Source organism: Pan troglodytes, chromosome 7 (assembly GCF_028858775.2).
Source record: "Pan troglodytes isolate AG18354 chromosome 7, NHGRI_mPanTro3-v2.0_pri, whole genome shotgun sequence".
NCBI classification, from domain to species: Eukaryota; Metazoa; Chordata; class Mammalia; order Primates; family Hominidae; genus Pan; species Pan troglodytes.
Window position 1 is genome coordinate 108,993,196 of NC_072405.2, and position 20,146 is coordinate 109,013,341.

Below are 20,146 nucleotides of genomic sequence, written 5' to 3' on the forward strand. Positions count from 1 at the left end.
CACAATGGTAAGTATTCGTGTATCTAAACACATCTAAACATAGAAAAAGTACAGTAAAAATACCATACTATAATCTTATGGGACCACAATTCTACATGCAGTCCATCATTGATAGAAACATCATTATGTAGCACATAACTGTACTGAAGCCCAGATTCAAATTATCTCTAACCCCAATTGAATTAAGTGATCCAGGATTGGTAGTTCTAGCCACCAGATAGAAACAAAAACCTTAAGTAAAATACGTCAACATTCAGAAGTTCAAATAACCTCTATCACATTTTACGCAATGTCTAGCACTCTATCAAAGATCACAAGGCATAGACAAAAACAATAAAAAACAAGAGAAACAATATAAAATAGAAAGAGACCCACAGGAGATTAACATTTAAAAGATTAGCAGACAGAATTAGACTATAATTAATATGTTCTAGGATATGAGCCTAGGCAGCAAAGTGAGACCCTATCTCTTCAAAAAATCAAAAAAATTAGCCAGGCATGGTACCACATGACTGTGGTTCCAGCTACTCAGGAGGCTGAAGTGGGAAGATCACTTGAGCCCAGGAGGCCGGGGCTATAGTGAGCCATGATCACACCACTGCACTACAGCCTGAGTGACAGAGCAAGACCCTGTCTCAAAAATAAAAAATAAATAAATAAATAAATTATGTTCTGGGATATAAAATACAAGATTTCTGGATAATATCTTTAAAAGGCTAAAAGGAATCACTAACCTAGAATTCTTTACCCAGCAAATATACTGTTCAGAAGTGAAGTGAGGGTCAGGCATGGTGGCTCACATCAGTAATCCCAGCACTATGGGAAGCCAAGGCAGGAGAATTGCTTGAGACCAGGAGTTGAAGACCAGCCTGGGCAATATAGCCAGACCCCATCTCTACAAAATAAAATTGTTTTAATTAGCCAGGCATGATGGCATGCTCCTGAAGTCCTAGTTACTCAGGAGGCTAAGGCTGGAGGATCGCTTGAGCCCAGGAATTCAAGGTTGCAGTGAACTGTGATCACACCACTGCATTCTAGCCTGGGCAAAAGAGCGAGAACCTGTCTCAGAAAAAGGAAAAAAGAAAACATGAAGTAAAATAACAACATTTTCACCAAAAAAAAAAAAAAAAAGACATTATCATCATACCCACCACACATAAGGAAATACTAACAGATATTCTTCAGACAACTGAGAAACACAGAAAGAAATAAAGAACAATAAAAAGCATAAATATATGAGTAAATATAAACATTTACAATATAAAATAACAAGAATAACAATATAAAATAACAAGAATTCCTTGTGCTATTTAAAATGTATACAGAATTTAAAGAAACAAAGCAGATCACAAAAAAAACAACAGACCATACAAGCTCTTAAAAACAAATTGCCATATTCTTAGGAAAAGATTGTTTCATGACCATGAAAACAATTACTAGAGTGAGTTTTACACCTGTTTAATCAAAGACGACTGTTAGACTCGTCAAATTTTTGAAAGCCAGTCAGTCAGTAATAGTCATGCTTCTGAAATTCAGACAATCAAGAGTAACACTCTAGTGAACAAAGGCCTACAACATCCAAATATTTTTTAAATAGGATGTTACGTATCTTTATATTATTAACCTTAACAATAATGGTACTCTTTTTGGATAATAAATAAATGAAGAAAAATGTCCTTGCACTAGAAAAGAAAGATACAAATATTCCTGAGACTTAATAGGAGCTGTCATCAAGGCAACACTCAGAAACAATATACCTACAGCTCCTGATTAATCTCTTGTGCAGCTCTGGGTTCCTTTTCATATATGGAAATTAGACTCTTACCATGCCATCCCAGAACCCAGGGTACCTGTTGTGTGAGCGTAACAACTATGTTATTCCAAGTGTACGACTCCCCAACATGCTCAGTGGACTGTGTCTTATAACAAAGAATATGAATGGATAAAATCTTTCCTTTGATAACTGACAAAGAGTTTTCTGAAGATAATGATCTGATCCATACCTATCTTTAAGAACTATAGTATGTCTTCACAGTTGTAATTATTGGCAACAAGGATTAAACTTCTTGGATCAAATACTTCGTATCTACTCAAAATTGTAACATTAACACTTAAAACTAAGAAAATAGAGATGTTTAAAATTTTCCATTTCACACACTACTTCATATTCCTACCTGATAACTTTAAATATCAAATGCACTGAGTTTAGCCCTGAAATGATTTTAAAACAATTCTCTAACTGGGATATAATTACTTTCCACTGAAGCATTGTTCTGCCACTCAAGAATCATCTGATTTACATAAATGCTAGTTAAGCGCCATAGAAATTCTAAAATATATCATTAGCAGAATGTCACAGATCACTTAATCTACTCTGTCAAAACAGGGATTATTTCAACTTCTGTTTCACTTCCCTTAAAAGAAATCCTATTTACTTTCTTTTCTCTAACAGGGAAAAAAAATTAGTAAAATAAACTTACAGTGTACTTCCCAAATCAAACTTTAAAATGATTCTGGTTAACTACAAATTGACTGAAGTATTTTTTCTGAATGTATTTTACTGAAACATGGCTGACAACATATAATAATGTTACTGCTACAGAATTACAAATTATTTCACTGATTACTCTTCCTATTCAAGAAAAAAAGGTCACTTTGGTCCATACAAATTGTCCAAATAAACTAGATGTATTACTAGCTTAAAGTAAACAATTCTGTAAATAGCACTTCTAGTTAGAGTTAAAACATAACCATAAAAAGCTTTTATTAAACAATACATTTCACTAAGCTAAATTTATAGAAATATATATATTTCTATCACTTTCACACATCCTGACAATATTTGGGAAAATAAATACAAAAATGTTTTATTTTTTTTAAATTCAGAAGTATATAATTTCTTCAAATATTCCAGCCATAAATTATAATACATAAAATTTAAGATACGTAAATACCATGAATATTATAAACTTTAAATAAAATTCTAGCCATAATTTATGAAACTCACATTATTAAACAACACACACACACGCTGATTCCAAATGAAGAAGAGAAGTACCATGATAGTTTCTCTGTGACACACCAAAAATTATCCTAATAAATAAATTAAACAATCATGTAATTCCTAAATTTGTTACAGAAAGATATGTGGCTGGTTCTCACACCTCCTACTAGATATCTTTACACCACTTAAAACCTTTCCTTTTTTCATGCTATTATTTTCTGTGTAACAAAATACCAACTAGTCAGATTCTAAAATATCAATCTTTAGAAATGAGATTAGCAAAACAATTTTAAAATACTTACTGTCTTGTTTCGTAATCTAATTATGTCTGAGACAGAGCCAGCGCCACAGTACTCCATAACAATCCAGAGGTCTGTATTCTTAAAATAACTGCCATAGTACTTTACAACATATGGGCTAAAGGAAAATACATAAACAATTAAATTTAGTTAATTCCCAAAGAAATTTTTTTCTTAATCCCAATACAAAGTATTTTCAACATTTCATAATGTTCCAATAAGTTAAATAAGTAAATTTCTATTGCACATCAAATTCTCAATATCTGGAGTTCACCAACTATGCATAATTAGGCTTTACTTCATGGACGAAATTTAACAGGATTACAAACCAGAAGAGGCCCAAATGTTTTGAGTGATTCTGAAGAAAATAAGACTTCATTTTGGCAAAGAACTTACTACTTAACATGAGGAACAAATGAAAAGTTTTCCCTTTAACTAAAGCATTTTAAATATGTCTTCTAAAGGATTTTGCATTCAGTCAAATATTAATCAACTCGAAAATAATCTATATTTCCATGAGGCCAAAAAAGTTATTTTAAATTTTCTTTCATTCTGGCTTTTGAAAATTCTAGAGAAAAAAATTATAAATTTTTCTGCTTAAATTTATAGAATTAAAATATTAGCAATTTAATTTCTAAACTGAGGTCTTACGTCTTCCAGAGCAGAATAAACTATGTTTATAGCCAAGCTTTCTTCAGGAAGATTTAGAAAGGGACAAATGACCATCAGCAATAATGTATATTATGGATAAACTACATATAGTGATGTATGAGAAATCTAACCTATCTCAAAGAGGCAGAATATCATATTCAAAAAATGCATAGAGATAGAAAATACAAGACAGCAGAAACTAAATAGGACACAACTTTAATGCTACAAGAGCTCAAATGAGGAAATAACATTGGAATCATCCAAAGAGAACTTTGCGGAAGGGAGTGGGATTTGAATGAGATTTTGAAAGAAAAGTTTAAACTCCAAAATGTAGATGGAGAAGAGGGATAAGAAAATTCTAGAAAAGAGAAAGACCATGAATAAAGGTACACAAATAGAAAGGGAAAAACCAAGTATGGCATGTAAGAGGACAACTTGTTCAAATAAATACTTCTATCTAGTAATAGCTACAATCAAAAACAGTAGCCATTTTGCTGGGCACCAATGTAAGATAAATAAGACAGAAAAACAAGCAAAAAAAAAAAAATTGAAAGTACAATAAAAGAACACGTAGAGACTCTACCAATTGTGGAGGTTAAGAGAAGACTGTCAGGGAAGACTTCTCAGTACAGCCTTTAAAATTTTAGCTATGCTCTAACACTGAGGCAGTAATAAACAGCCTACCATCCAAAAAAAACCCACCCAGGACCAGATGGACTTAGGGCCAAATTCTAGCAGATGTACAAAGAAGAGCTGGTACCATTCCTGCTGAAACTATTTCAAAAAATTGAGGGGAAGGAAATGCTCCCTAACTCATCCTATGAAGCCAGCATCATTCTGATACCAAAACCTGGCAGAGATACAACAAAAAAAGAAAACTTTAGGCCAATATCCTTGATGAACATTGATGCAAAAGTCGTCAACAAAACATTAGCAAACCAAATCCAGTGGCACATAAAAAACCTAACTCACCACAGTCATGTAGGCTTTCTCTTTGGGATGCAAGATTGGTTCAACATATACAAATCGATAAATGTGATTCATCACATAAACAGAACTAAAGACAAAAACCACATGATTATCTCAATAGATACAGAAAAGGCTTTTGATAAAATCAGACATCCATTCATGTTAAAAACTCTCAACAAACTAGGTATTGAAGGAACATACCTCAAAATAATAAGAGCCATATATGAAAAACCCACAGCCAACAATCATACTGAATGGGCATAAGCTGGAAGCATTCCCCTTGAAAAGCGGCATTAAGACAAGGATGCACTCTCTCACCATTCCTGTTTAACATAGTATTGGAAGTCCTGGCAAGGGCAATCAGGCAAGAGAAAGAAATAAAGGTCATCCAAATAGGAAGAGAGGAAGTCAAACTACCCCTGTTTGCAGGTGACATGATCCTATATCTAGAAAACCCCATAGCCTCAGCCCAAAAGCTTCTCAGGCTGATAAGCAACTTCAGCAAAGTCTCAGGGTACAAAAGCAATGTGCAAAAATCCCTAGCATTCCTATATACCAACAACAGTCAAGCCGAGAGCCAAATCGGGAACTAACTCCCATTCACAACTGCCACAAAAAGAATAAACTACATAGGAAGACAGCAAACTAGGGAGGTGAAAGATCTCCACAAGGAGAACTACAAAACACTGCTCAAAGAAATCAGAGATGACATAAAGAAATGGGAAAACATTCCATGCTCAGGGATAGAAATAATCAATATCATTAAAATGAGGCTGGGCACTGTGGCTCATGCCTGTAAACCCAGCACTTTGAGAGGATCACTTGAGGTCAGGAGTTTCAGATCAGCCTGGCCAACATGGTGAAACCCCCATCTCTACTAAAAATACAAAATTAGCTGGGCATGGTGGCGCATGCCTGTAATCCCAGTTACTTAGGAGGGTGAGACAGGAAAATCACTTGAACTCAGGAGGCGGAGGTTGTAGTGAGCTGAGATTGTGTCACTGCACTCCAGCCTGGGCAACAGAGCAAGACTCCATCTCAAAAAAATAATAAAAAATAAAAATATATATATAAACACACACACACAAACACACATCATTAAAATGGCCATACTGCCCAAAGTAATTTATAGATTCAATGCTATTCTTACTAAAACTACTATTTGAGATTCGGCACAGAACTAGAAAAAACTATTTTGAAATTCATATGGAACCAAAAAAGAGCCCGAATAGCCAAGGCAATCCTAAGCAAAAAGAACAAAGCTGGTGGCATCACACTACCCGACTTCAAAATATACTACAGGGCTACAGTAACCAAAACAGCATGGTTATGATACAAAAAAAGACATACAGACAAATGAAACAGAATAAAGAACTCAGAAATAAGACCACACAACTACAACTATATGATCTTTGACAAACCTGACAATAACAGGCAATGGAAAGGAAAAAGGATTCCCCATTCAATAAATGGTGCTGGGATAACCGGCTAGCCATATGCGGAAGATTGAAACTGGACCCCTCCCTTATTATCATGTTCAAAAATTTAACTCAAGATGGATTAAAGGCCTAAATGTAAAACCCAAAAATATAAAAACCCTGGAAGACAACCTAGGCAATACCATCCAGGACATAGGCAAAGATTTCACGACAAAGACACCCAAAGAAATCACAACAAAAGCAAAAATTGGCAAATGGGATCTAGTAAAATCAAAGAGCTTCTGTACAGCAAAAGAAACCATCAAGAGAGTAAATAGATAACTTACAGAATGAAAGAACATTTTTGAACAAACTATGCATCCAATAAAGGTCTAATATCCAGCAGCTATAAGGAACTTAAACAGATCTACAAGAAAGAAAAAAAAACCCCATTAAAAAATGGGCAAAGGACATGAACAGATACTTTTCAAAAGAAGACCTACATGTGGCCAGCAAGAATATGAAAAAAAGTTCAACATCACTGATCATTACAGAAATGCAAATCAAAACCACAATGAGATATCATGTTACACCAGTCAGAATGACTATTATTAAAAAGTCAAAAAAAAAAAAAAAACAGATGCTGGCAAGGTTGTGAAGAAAAAGGAATGCTTATATACTGTTGGTGGGAGTGTAAATTAGTTCAACCATTGTGGAAGATAGTGTGGCAATTCCTCAAAGACCTAGAGACCTAGAGACAGAAATACCATTCAACCTAGCAATCCCATTACTGGATATATACCCAAAGGAATATAAATTGTTCTATTATAAAGACACATGCATGCTTATGTTCATTGTAACTAGCACTCTTCACAATAGCAAAGACATGGCATCAACCTAAATGCCCATCAATGATAGACTGGATAATGAAAATGTGGTACATATATACAATGGAATACTATGCAGCCACAAAAAAGAACAAAGTCATGTCCTTTGCAGAGACATGGATGGAGCTGGAGGCTATTGTCCTTAGCAAACTAACACAGGAACAGAAAACCAAATACTGCATGTTCTCACTTATAACTGGGAGCTAAATGATGAGGACACATGGACACACAGAGTGAACAACACACACTGGGGCCTATCAGAGGGTGGAGGATAGAAAGGAAGGAGAGGATCAGGAAAAATAACTAATGGGTACTAGGCTTAATACCTGGGTGATAAAATAATCTGCACAACAAACCCCCATGACACAAGTTTACCCATGTAACAAACCTGCACATGCACCTCTGAACTTAAAATAAAAGTTAAAAATAAATAAATAAATAAATAAAAACATCAGTCATCTAAAAAACAAAAGTTTAAAATTTTCCCGTTATAATTAAATTTTATATTAAAAACAAAGGCAATAAATACAAAAAAAAATAACTATGTCTTGAAGTCAAAGGTAGAACAGAGTGGTTGGAGCTGAAGGGCCTGAATTCAAACCTGTTTTATCCCCACTGCTACTCCGTTACCTCTTGCACAGACTTGCTCCCCACTGGTCTCCTTGTCTTAGTTTTCTCCCCTGTTCTAGTCTATGCTACATACAGTTGACAAGGTACCTTACTTTAAAACAAAAGTAAAACAAGCTGATCATACTGCTCTCCTAGTTAAACAAAAATACTCTAACAGCTCTCCATTACCCAAAGGAAAAGCTCTTAACTGCTTCATATCGCATACAAGTTATTTCAGAGTCTACCTTGTTACCCATATCTCTGATTACTCTCCATCTCATACCTTAAATTTCCAGACACACTCAGCTTTGCTAGGTCTTGGGAATTGAAAGTATGTATTTGGAGTTCATAAATGTTCACTGAACCATTTAAGAAAAGTGCTTGTTTACAAACAAATGAAACTAAATACAGACTTAGAACTGCAACATATGGGAAAAAAAAAAAATTCTTTACATGTACTCCTTTAAGGTATGGCGCCTATGTGGAAACTTTTATAGGGAGTAGTGTTCCTACACCTGGCTGTGCATCAGAGCCACCTGTGACCCAAGCCCACACTCCTTTGAGGTTCTGATTCAGTAGGTTTTTAAAAGCTCTACCGGTGACTCTGACATAGACCCAGAGTTAAGCTTCACTCTACCAGTGAATAGACTGTATATCCTTCAGAAAAAAAAAAACTCTTTCTCTCTCTCTCTCTCTCTTTTTTTTTTTTTCTGAAGCAGAATCTCATTCTGCCACCTAGGCTGGAGTGCAGTGGCACCATGTCGGCTCACAGCAATGTCTGCCTCCTGGGTTCGAGTGATTCTCGTGCCTCAACCTCCCAAGTAGCTGGGATTACAGGCCTGTGTCACCACGCCCAGCTAATTTTTGTAGTTTTGGTAGAGATGGGGTTTTGCCATGTTGACCTGGCTTGTCTTGAACTCCTAGCCTCATGTGTTCCGCCTGCCTCAGCTTCCAAAAGTGCTGAGACTATAGGCGTGAACCACCATGCCCGCCAAAAAAAAATTCTTTAAATATGAATGTTCTCATTCAAAATTTTGAAAAGTGTTAAGTAACAATGAATTGACGATTATGTTCACTGAAAAGCATACAAAAAAATGTACATTTTTCTTGCCATACACACTAATCAGCAATGCTAAGGGTAGAAGTGATAACTCATGAAAATTAGGAATTCTAACCTGGGCAGCCACCTGAAAACACAGCCTTATCTCTCCATAAGAGTAAGTCAAGAGAAAACTTTGGCAAAAGGTAAAATTCTCTTCAAAAAAATAATTCATGGCCCATCTAACACCCACGTAAGTAGATGGATCCAAGTCCAACACCTCTATAACATAAAACATGGCCTCACTAACTTTAACCCAGCAAAGTATTTAAGCAACTAGAACTAAACAGCCACCTGCATTCACTGACCCTCTACTTGGGCCAGGCATTTGACCAGATGTTCAGTATGCACTAGTGAAACACACATTCACAATTTGGACCCTCATACCAAATACACTAGCATGAATATACAGGAATTAAGGAAGTAAACTCACAAATAAATATGATTACTAACCATGGCAAGAAAAGAAGAAAGGGTGCTATAAGATAAACTGGCTGTGACTTTATTTTGTATTCACCATTTCTGCAAATAAAATTGCTCCTAGTTCATATGAAGGAATGGAATGCATTCATATTCCATGGTAGCCTCTGAGACTTGGAAGGCACTGGAGTATGTGAAAAACCTTTGAAAGTAGATAAATGAGCTTTAACAATAAAATGTCCTTTCTCCACTGAACTGCTGTGAATTACAAAATCCACAGATTGGAAAAGAAAGAAATGCTTAAACTCCAGAGTTCATATGTATACAGTGGCCATCCTCTGACACTTTCTAAGTCAGCACCTTTTATACTGTAAAGCACTTATTACATCCTGCAAGGACTTTGTCATTGACTTTTATCTGCCTCCCCCAGAAGAACAGAAGCTCCATAAAGATAGGTACCAATCTGTCTTGCTTTCCATTTTATCCTCAGTAGCTCTCTTCTCCTATATACAAACTAAAGAAGCAGGCCGGGCACGGTGGCTCATGCCTGTAATCCCAGCACTTTGGGAGGCCGAGGCAGGCAAATCATGAGGTCAAGAGATCAAGACCATGCTGGCCAACATGGTGAAACCCTGTCTCTACTAAAAATACAAAAAAAATTAGCTGGGCGTGGTGGCAGGGGCCTATAATCCCAGCTACTCAGGAGGCTGGGGCAGGAGAATCGCTTGAACCCGGGAGGCAGAGGTTGCAGAGAGACGAGATCGTGCCACTGCACTCCAGCCTGGCAAAAGAGTGAGGCTCCGCCTCAAAAAAAAAAAAAGAAAAATTAAAATTAAAAAATAAAGAAAGAAAGAAAAGAACCAATGAATAAATAAATCACACAAAAAACTAAGACAGGACCTAATTTAGGACTCTCCAAGGGAATAATATTTAAGCTAAGATGCAAAACTTCACGAGAAGTTAGCCAGATAACTAAGCACTAAGAACTGCCCTGCAAAGGCCCTGAAAGACAGAACAAATCACGGTCAAAGAATTGAAAGATTAGTGGGCCCAGGATAAAGTGAGTAAAGGATACAGTAGAACATAATGGAGTTGCACATGTAGGCAGAAGCCTGACCATGAAGGGCCTCAAAACCAAGGTAAAGAGACTGGGCTTTATTTGAAATACAGAAAAAAAAATCAGTGAAGAATTTTAAGCAGACGAATAACATGATGTAAAGTTTCTGTGGTTGCTGAATGAAAGCTAGATTGTAGGGAAGCAAATGTGAATACAGAGAGACCAATTAAAAAGTAGTGTTAGTCCATGCAGAGATTATAGTAAGCATATCTTTTTATTTTCTGTATTCTTGATGCTTTGGTATCTGGGACCTTGCTAAAACTGAAGCGACTGCCCCTCTCAGGGTAAGCTAATTCCTAGAGACAGCAAACTAACTCCCATGGAAGGATGTCTTTCATATGCACACCAACCTATCTAAAGCCCAAACCTCCAACCACCTCTATGGTTACACTCTAGGGTCAACTTTTCACTTGCCCAAATTGCCCCAGGGCCAGGTACCAGACAACCAGAGAAAGCCCTATGCCCCAGAACCCACTCAAAATACTCAAAGTAGCCAATCCTAAACCTGTTTACCCTATCTCACCTGTCCCTTCCCAGGGAAACCACATAAACATTCTTGTCCACTTTTTCCCCCCTCTCTTTCTCTGCCTCCTAACTGACTCTGGTACTTCCCTGTGGAGCCCCCTGTGACACAGCACGCCTCCTTCTCTTGTGAGCTGTATATATAACAATATATCTTTTCCATAGCAATAGTCTCTTGATCTGTTGGCCTCATGATATGTGAGTAATAATAAAGCATACTTTTTTTTTTTGAGACAGAGTCTCGCTCTGTCGCCCAGGCTAGAGTGCATTGGCGCGATCTCGGCTCACTGCAACCTCTGCCTCCTGGGTTCAAGCGATTCGCCTGCCTCAGCCTCCTGAGTAGCTGGGATTACAGGCACCCGCCACCATGCCCGGCTAATTTTTGTATTTAGTAGAGATGGGGTTTCACCAGGTCAGGAGTTCCAGACCAGCCTGACCAACATGGTGAAACCCTGTCTCTACTAAAGATATAAAAAATTAGCCGGGCCTGGTGGCACGCACCTGTAATCCCAGCTACTCAGGAGGCTGAGGCAGGAGAATCTCTTGAACCCGGGAGACAGAGGTTGCAGTGAGCCGAGGTCGCGCCATTGCATTCCAGCCTGGGCAACAGGGCGAGACTCCATCTCAAAGAAAAAAAAAAAAAAGCCTACCAATAGGCTCAGACAGTTCAAGACCTGAGACTTCTAAACTCAAGTCTATTTCCATTAACATAGATATGCATTCAAATTCACATTTATTTATCTTTTTTTTAAGTAATTCAAACAACAAATATTCACTGAACAAGCCTACTAGCAGACGCTAGGGAGAAAAATGGAAAAACATTAGACTAGTGACAAAGAAGAAAGGGCAGTCCAGGCAATGGGGAACCCCTGAAGAAATTTATATAAGGAAATAATACAATCAAACTAGCATTTAAATATTATCCTGAGCAGGACTGTCAAGGATCAAACATGATGTTGTTCATTCTAGCCAGCAAGTTAACTAACTACAATTATTTAGATGTTCTAACATCTGTTTTTAAACCAGCATGTTGATTATTAAAGGTTAGGGAAGAAGGGGAGAGAGTTTCACTCAAAACATTGTAACACTCTAGTGTTATATACAGGCAAATCTATAAGATATTGCAGGTTTGATTCCAGACCACCTGGATAAAGCAAATATCACAATACAGTGAGTCACACAAATTTTTGTTTTCCAGAAAGAAACCTTGGATCAGGCAGATTCATAGCTGAATTTTGCTAAACGTATAAAGAAGAGCTGGTACCAATCCTACTGAAACTATTGCAAGAAAGCTGAGGAAGAGAGACTCCTCCCTAACTCATTCTACGAGGCCAGCATCATTCTGATACCAAAATGTGGCAGAGACAAAATGAAAAAGAAAGCTTCAGACCAATATCTCTGATGGACATAAATGCAAAAATTCTCAATAAAAGACTTGCAGACCAAATGCAGCAGTACATCAAAAAACTAATCCACCACGATCAAGTAGGCTTTATTGCTGGGATGTAAGGTTGGTTCAATATACACAAATGAATAAATGTGATTTGCCACATAAACAGAGGAGATTTTGCAAAATTCTTGAGGGTCCTAAGATTTTTGGAATGGGCAATGAACACTGGCTTCAACTTAAAGTCATGAGAGGCATTAGCCCCTAACAAGAGAGTCAGCCTGTCCTTTGAAGCTAAGCAGTGACTTCTCTCTAGCTAGGAAAGTCCTAGATGGCATCTCCTTCCAGTAGAAGGCTGTTTCGTCTACACTGAAAATCTGTTGCTTAATGTAGCCAACCTTCATCAATTATCTCAGCTACATCTTCTGGATAACTTGCTGCAGCTTCTATTTCAGCACTTGCTGCTTCATCTTGCACTTTTATGTTATGGAGACAGCTTCTTTGTTTAAGCCTCATGAACCAACCTCTGCTAGCTTCAAACTTTTGTTGCTTCCTCAGGTCTCTCAACGTTCATAGAATTGAAGACAGTAAGGGCATTGCTCGAGATTAGGCTTTGGCTTAAGAGAATGCTGTGGCTGGTTTGAACTTCTATCCAGACCACTCAAACTGTCTCCATATCAGCAATGAGGCTCTTCCACTTTCTTACCACTCATGTGCTCACTGGAGTAGCACTTCTAATTTCCTTCAACAACCTGTCCTTTGCATTCAAGCTTGGCTAGCTGTTTGGCACAAGAACCCTAGCTTTCAGCTTATTTCGGCTTTCAACCTGTCTTCCTCACTAAGCTAAATCATTTCTAGCTTTTTTATTTAAAGTGAGAGTTGTGTGACTCTCCCTTTCACTTGAACCCTTACGGACCATTGTAGAATTACTAATTGGCCTAATTTCAATATTGTGTCTCAAGGAATAGGAAAGCCTGAGGAAAGGAAGGGAGATGGGGCCCACGGCCTAGCAGTGGTACAGTCAGAACACACACGACATTTATCAATTTAGTTCACCATCTTACAAAGGTGCAGTTCGTGGCACCTCAAAACAATTACAACAGTAACATCAAAGATCACTGATCACAGATCACCATAACAGACATAATAATAATGAAAACGTCTGAAATATGGGAAGAATTACCAAAACATGACATAGAGACATGAAGCAAGCACAAACTATTGGAAAAATGGTGCTGACGGACTTGATTTGCTCAGTACAGTTGCCACAAACCTTCAATTAAAAAAAAAAATGCAGCATCTGCAAAGTGAAGAAGTACAACAGAGTAAGGTATACCTGTATATAAATTTTAAGCAATGCAGAAAGTTTTAATTCAGCCATATGCCTAAGAATTTTGACTAAGCCAGTATATGGACTTGCAGGTTGTATCAGAACCCAGCAATTCTATACACAGCCATCCCTCAATATCCATGGCGAACTGGTTCCAGGAACCCCACAGATACCAAAATCCATGAATGCACAAGTTCCTTATATTAAATGGCACAGTATTTGCATATAACTACATACATCCTCCAGTATACTTTAAATCATGTCTAGATTACTTATTACACCTAATACAATGTAAATGCTATCCAAATAATTGTTATACTGCATTTGGTTTTTTTTTATTGTTTTTTTCTATTGCTTTTTTTCTCCCAATATTTCCAACATGCAGTTAGCTGAATCCGTGGATGCAGAACAAGCAGGATACAGAGGGCTAACTGTAGTTTTGTTACGTTTTTTATTTTTATTTTTTAAGAGACAGGGTATCACTCTGTCACCCACGCTAGAGTGCAGTGGCACAATCATAGCTCACTGTAGCTTCAAACTCTTGGGCTCAAGTGATCCTTCCACCTCAGCTTCCCAAGTAGCCGCAACTATAAACATGCACACACCCGGACTAATTTTTTTTATTTTTTGTACAGACAGGGTCTCACTACGTTGTCCAGGCTGCTCTCAAATTCCTGGCTTCAAGTGACCCTCCTGCTTTGGCCTCCCAAAGCACTGGAATTACAGGCGTGAGCCACTGTGCCTGGCTAGTTTTGTCTCTTTTAAATAGGAGTAAGCAGCTATGTCTTTGAAAATTTCACTGGGTGGAAGAACCAGGAAAACACAAAGGAAATTACAGACTACACCAGGAAGCAGAGGTGAAATATGATGCCTTAATAACTAGCATGCCAATCATGAGCCACATTCTATGCCTTTCTCTTATGCATCTTCTCTCCATTTCATCCTCCTGTCTCATTAATTTTTCCCTTCCCCTATTTAACGCCTTCAATCCAATAAAATGACGTATCTTGTTCTCGTTTTCTTTTTTTTTGAGGGGGTGGGGGCTTCTGGGCTTCCTCTCATCTCATACCTAATGATCACATCCTTTCCATTTCCATCTTCACTTTACAGCTCCCTACACTCTTTATCCTAATGGTCCTCCTCTAGCATCACAACTCAAAATAGAAAGAGTATTAAAAAAAAATGAGAAAAACCAAAGGGGAAAAATGGAAAAAGGACTACATACTCCTATCTAATTGTACCTTACTTAAACACTACGCATGATACAAATTATACGGACTGAATCATTACGTTTAAGCTTCTTATAAAAATCCAAATGTTCTATTCACAACACCCAAAATATGGAATCAATCTAAGTGTCCATCAACAACATCATATAATTAAATAAAGAACATGGAATACTATTTGAAAATACTGCTTGAAAGGTGACTTTTTTTTTTTTTTTTTTTTGAGACAGGGTCTGGCTCTGTCACCCAGGCTGGAGTGCAGTGGCATGATCTCAGGTCATTGTAACCTCTGCTTCCTGGGCTCAAGCAATCCTCCCAACCTCAGCCTCCCAAGTAGCTGGGACTACAGGCACGTGCCACCATGCCTGGTGAATTTTTGTATTTTTTTTAGAGAGAGAGTTTTGCCATGTTGTTCAGGCTGGTCTTGAACTCCTGAGTTCAAGCAATCTGCCCACCTCGGCCTCCCAAAGTGCAAGGATTATAGGCATGAGCCACCACATACAATCAAAAGGTGACTTTTTAAATAGTAACTTGAATTTCATTCTAATTGAAGGAAACCATATATAGCTAAAGGTATACTTTTTAAAAGTCTTCCTAATATGAGCATGTGATAATTAAAATACTAAAGAAATGGCTATTTTTAATTACATCATTTTCATCAACATCTTACTACAATCTTAGTAGTGTTCTATAACTTAGTATGGTAATATAGTGTTTTTACAAAGGCAATGTGGATATTCTATTAAAACTGAGCTGTTTCCAGCATAAATCTCAATCACACAGCAATTTATTTCTTGGCCCACCCAAAACTGAATATACAAATTGCCAAAGTTAAAATTGCTGATACAAATTGCCAAAGTTCATCAATAATCCTCCAACATGGTGATTTTCAAACTTTTTATTTATTTATTTATTTATTTGCCTCAGAAACAGTGTTCAAATGGAATCTTATCTAGAAACATGAGGAAATAGAACAGGTAAGAATGTAGAATACTCTGGTAGAAGCCAAGGGGTGCTCAGTGACACCCTGAACAGGCCAGCTGAAAATGCTCTATTTCACCATAAGAGTTATCTCTTCTCTTTGCCCAGCAAATCTAACTCATCAATCAGGACTCAGCTGAGGTATGACCTCCCTGGGAAAACTTTCCCTGAACCTCCAAACATGAGGTGTTAGATATCTCTTCCAACCCACATACTTCCCCATATCTATCCCATCACAGCTGTTACCACACTGTGTACTGAAACAGCCTACCCATTCGTCTGTTTCTTCCAGCTGAGTGAAAGTCTCTCTAAAGCCTCAAACCCATTCTTTTTTGTTTCTTTTTTTTGTTTTGTTTTGTTTTTGAGATGGAGTCTCACTCTGTCACCCAGACTGGAGTGCAATGGCAGTCTTGGCTCACTGCAACCTCTACGTCTCGGGTTCAAGTGATCCTCCTGCCTCAGCCTCCCCAGTAGCTGGAATTACAGGTGCCTGCCACCACGCTCAGCTAATTTTTGTATTTTTAGTAGAGACAGGGTTTCACCATGTTTGCCAGGCTGGTCTCAAACTTCTGACCTTGTGATCCACCCGCCTCAGCCTCCCAAAGTGCTGGGATTACAGGCGTGAGTCATGGCACCCGGCCGAGACCCATTCTTTGTTGTATCTCTTGTGAGAGCACATCAGGCCTACACTTAGGAGTAGGTGGTACTCAATACATACTAGTTGAACAGGTAAAAAGGGGATAAGTGTGTGCCCTGATTCATAACAACATATTTCTCTTTGTTTAGATATGAAAAGTTCCTTCTCTGCATATAAGCACCAGGAGGGTAGTGACTATGTCAGTTGTGATTCCGTTGTGTACATATTACCTGCCACATAGTATTGCTAACCAGCTGTTGCCTCTACTCCTAGGAATGCCTTGAGAGTGCTTCACTTTGAACTGTTGGAATCTTTTTACAGGCATTGCTTTCTTCAACACTGGCCCTGAAGTAGGGTAAATGTGGGTTCTTATTGCATCTCAGTCACTAACTAGCAGTGTGATTTTGGGCAATTCATGTAAAAGCTCTAGGTCTCATTTTCTGTATCTGCAAAATTGTTTTTAAATATGCTTTAGCACTAGAAGACTTTTCCTCAAATAAAAATTTCAAAAGAGTCCCATATATAAAAAAGATAAAAGCAATAATGAGGTTCTCATTCTACTCAATTCTTCAGTGAAGAAAATGCCCCTAGAAGTACCTTCTTAGAGCAGGGTATGATTTGAAAAACACTAAACTAGCTGACCCACAGAAGTTGAATCTAGCACTAATATTCTATGATTTATCCATTTAATAAATACTCATTAAATGTCTACTCTGTACCTGGTACTGAACTAGGCACTGCACATTCAGCAATAAACAAAGCAGATGGGCTCCCTGAAATATTTATGCTAACATGTAGTATTCAGCCCATTATTAAATATTCACTTAAAATGAACAAAAAAAGATTAAAACACCACCTCTGGTCCTTTTATAGAGTATAGAAAACAAGACAATTTACCAAATTCACAAATAGCTGAATGTATTAAGAAAATAGTTAAATTTCAGAAATGCATATCTCATTTTCCCTAATCAAAATTTCAGTGTATTATTTGGGAATTTTTCAATTCATACTGTTTTCTTCCAATCATTTTTATGCTAATTTCTTAATAACACATTTACATTAATACTAGTTATTGGTAGCTAAAATCTAAGTTTCTCCCTGTCATTTCCTAATTGTTTTTCTTTTTCTTTTTTTTTTCTTCAGGCTGGAGTTCAGTGGTACAATCTCAGCTCACTGCACCTTCCGCCTTCCAGGTTAAAGTGATCCTCCTGCCTCAGCCTCCCGAGTAGTTAGAATTACAGTCACCTGCCACCACGTCCAGCTAATTTTTGTATCTATTTAGTAGAAATGGAGTTTTGCCATGTTGGCCAGGCTGGTGTTGAACTCCTGACCTCAGATGATCCACCCACCTCCGCCTCCCAAAGTGCTGAGATTACAGGCGTGAGCCACCATGCCCGGCCCTAATTTATTTTTTACTAGTCCTATCTTTTAGCATTTTAGGATCTTTTAACCAACTAATTTTTTGATCCTTCGCAACTTCATACTTACAATATGAATTTGACAGTAAAATCTTAAAAGGCAGAAACCATTTTTCATCAATATTTGCCTCAGCATTTATTTCATTCAACAAATATTTGAGAAGTACCTACTATGTGCAAGGCATTCTGCTATAAAGTGGTACAAAAGTTCTAGAATTCTATTAACATTTCCTTCTCATTGTATTCTTTACTTTTCTTTCCCTTTAAAAGCTTAAAGTGCATAACAAGAATAAGTACCTGATTTCCCTGGGGTTCCCTCAATCTGTAATGCTCTTCCTTGTACTCCTCATACATACCACACCCTTTCATTCATTCATCAAAAAGTATACTGCTAGGCGCTGAACAGGTGCTAATAAAGAAAAATATATGGTTCCTTTCCTTAAGGAATGAAGAGAAGAATAAAGATAGTGATGACATTTCAGAAGGAAAATCTACAAGACTCAGTATCATCTGAAGTATCATAAAAAGGAATAAAGATGATTCTCAGCCTTGCTAAAAGACTAAGTAGATGATGATGCCTTTGATACACAGGAATTTGAAAGGCTTGTCTGGAATGTTTAAAACTGGTTTTAGAATGTTAAATGTGTAATTCCCTCTGGATAGTCTAGTTGAGTTGCCCAAACAGAAATTATTAAATAGAAGTACTCATTAGTATCTGAGTAACCATTATGTGGCAGGATCCAAGGACACTGAGTAAAATACAATCCCCGAACTCAAGGAACTTAAGACTTAGATGATAGAGAATACAAGTAAACAGGCACTTAAAAGAGAAACTCAGGTAAGAGACTGGAGGTGTAAGCACTAGATGGAACATGAAGGACCTTGTATGCCACTCTTGGGAGACTGGATTTCTCGAGGCAATGGGGAACCATGGGTTTTAAACAGGGAATGCTTGATTACATTTGCATTTTGGAAAGAACACTCTAGCTTCAAGGAAGATAATGGGTTGGAGGAGGCAAAAATGAAAGACAAAGTGAACAAATAAGATGCTGTTGCAGAAATCTGAACAAGATTTGACAGGTTCCAAGACCTACAAAGATTGAGGGAAGAGATATGTAATAGTAACATTTGAGACCCTGACTTTCCTAGACAACACTCAAAGTACAATGCTAATCCTTGAACTATTTTTAACCACAATAACAAAATAATACTCACATCAGGCAAGTATAAAGCATACCTGGTGGCCGAGCACTATGCTATCTCATCTCTTATTCTATATCAAATTGTGGGAACCACAGTTGAGGAATGTATCTTTTTTTTTTCTATAACCACTTGAATTTCACATGCTATGGGAAATATGTAACATAATTTAAATATACAGCATATTCTAAAGAAAAGCAAAATTGAACAGATCCAAGCAGCAAAGTTCCTCTAGGATTATGCAATCACTTCATTAGCCAAAAAGCTTACAATCTATAGATCCCATGTATTGTTAGGAGAGAAAGCTTTCCATAAATCTCTAATTACAGGGCCCTGAATTGATAAGGGGAGACAATGTGCCCAGACTACCCTGTGTCACCAGCTCTAAGTCACACATGAGACAATTTTTACAAATAAGACTGAAGCTGAAGGTTTCTGGGAAAGCCCCTTCCCTTTTCTTCCTCCTGCCTGGAATGTAGACATAAAGCTGGGGCTGTAGCAGCCCTGTTGTAGCCATGAGATAATAAGCATGAGGACAAAGCACATGCTAACGATGAGAGAGTACAAGAAAAGAAGACTGAGACATGGCTGTTCCTTTGTTGCTGCTGTACTAGCAGACTTTTTGTTAAGGGAGAATAATAAATCCCTCTGTGGTTAAGTAACTTTAGGCTAAACATAGTCATAATTTATATACTCTGAATCCCTTATAGAATAAAGCCTAGGCTACTTCACATTGCATAAGATGCTTCTCACCATCAGCTCCATTTAACTATCCAACCTCATTTCATTCTGTTCTCTGTCCCATACTTTCCATTCCAATAATTCTAAATCTTGTCAGATGAGCACACCCCAATGAGTTGTTTTTACCTTTCTACCTGTCATCCCCTTGACTCTCCCTTATCACTCCATTTCTTCACCCAATTAACTCTTTGTCAGCATTCCAGATTTCCTGGCTCCACTGGCTGAGGAAGA

The 20,146-nt window shown here is 37.5% G+C and overlaps 1 protein-coding gene across 7 annotated transcripts in view; it reads right to left on the bottom strand.

Annotated features, from left to right (window-relative positions):
• The window catches only part of STK3 (serine/threonine kinase 3), a 459,940-nt gene that overhangs the window by 380,093 nt on the left and 59,701 nt on the right, over positions 1 to 20,146 (bottom strand). For all 7 annotated transcript variants that reach the window (XR_010159291.1, XR_010159292.1, XM_063816448.1 and 4 more), the window contains exon 4: positions 3,307 to 3,421. Coding sequence is in view for 5 of the 7 variants with exons in the window: in XM_063816448.1 (XP_063672518.1) it covers positions 3,307 to 3,421 (115 nt within the window). In the remaining 2 variants the exon portion in view is untranslated. The remainder of the gene's footprint in view (positions 1 to 3,306; positions 3,422 to 20,146) is intronic.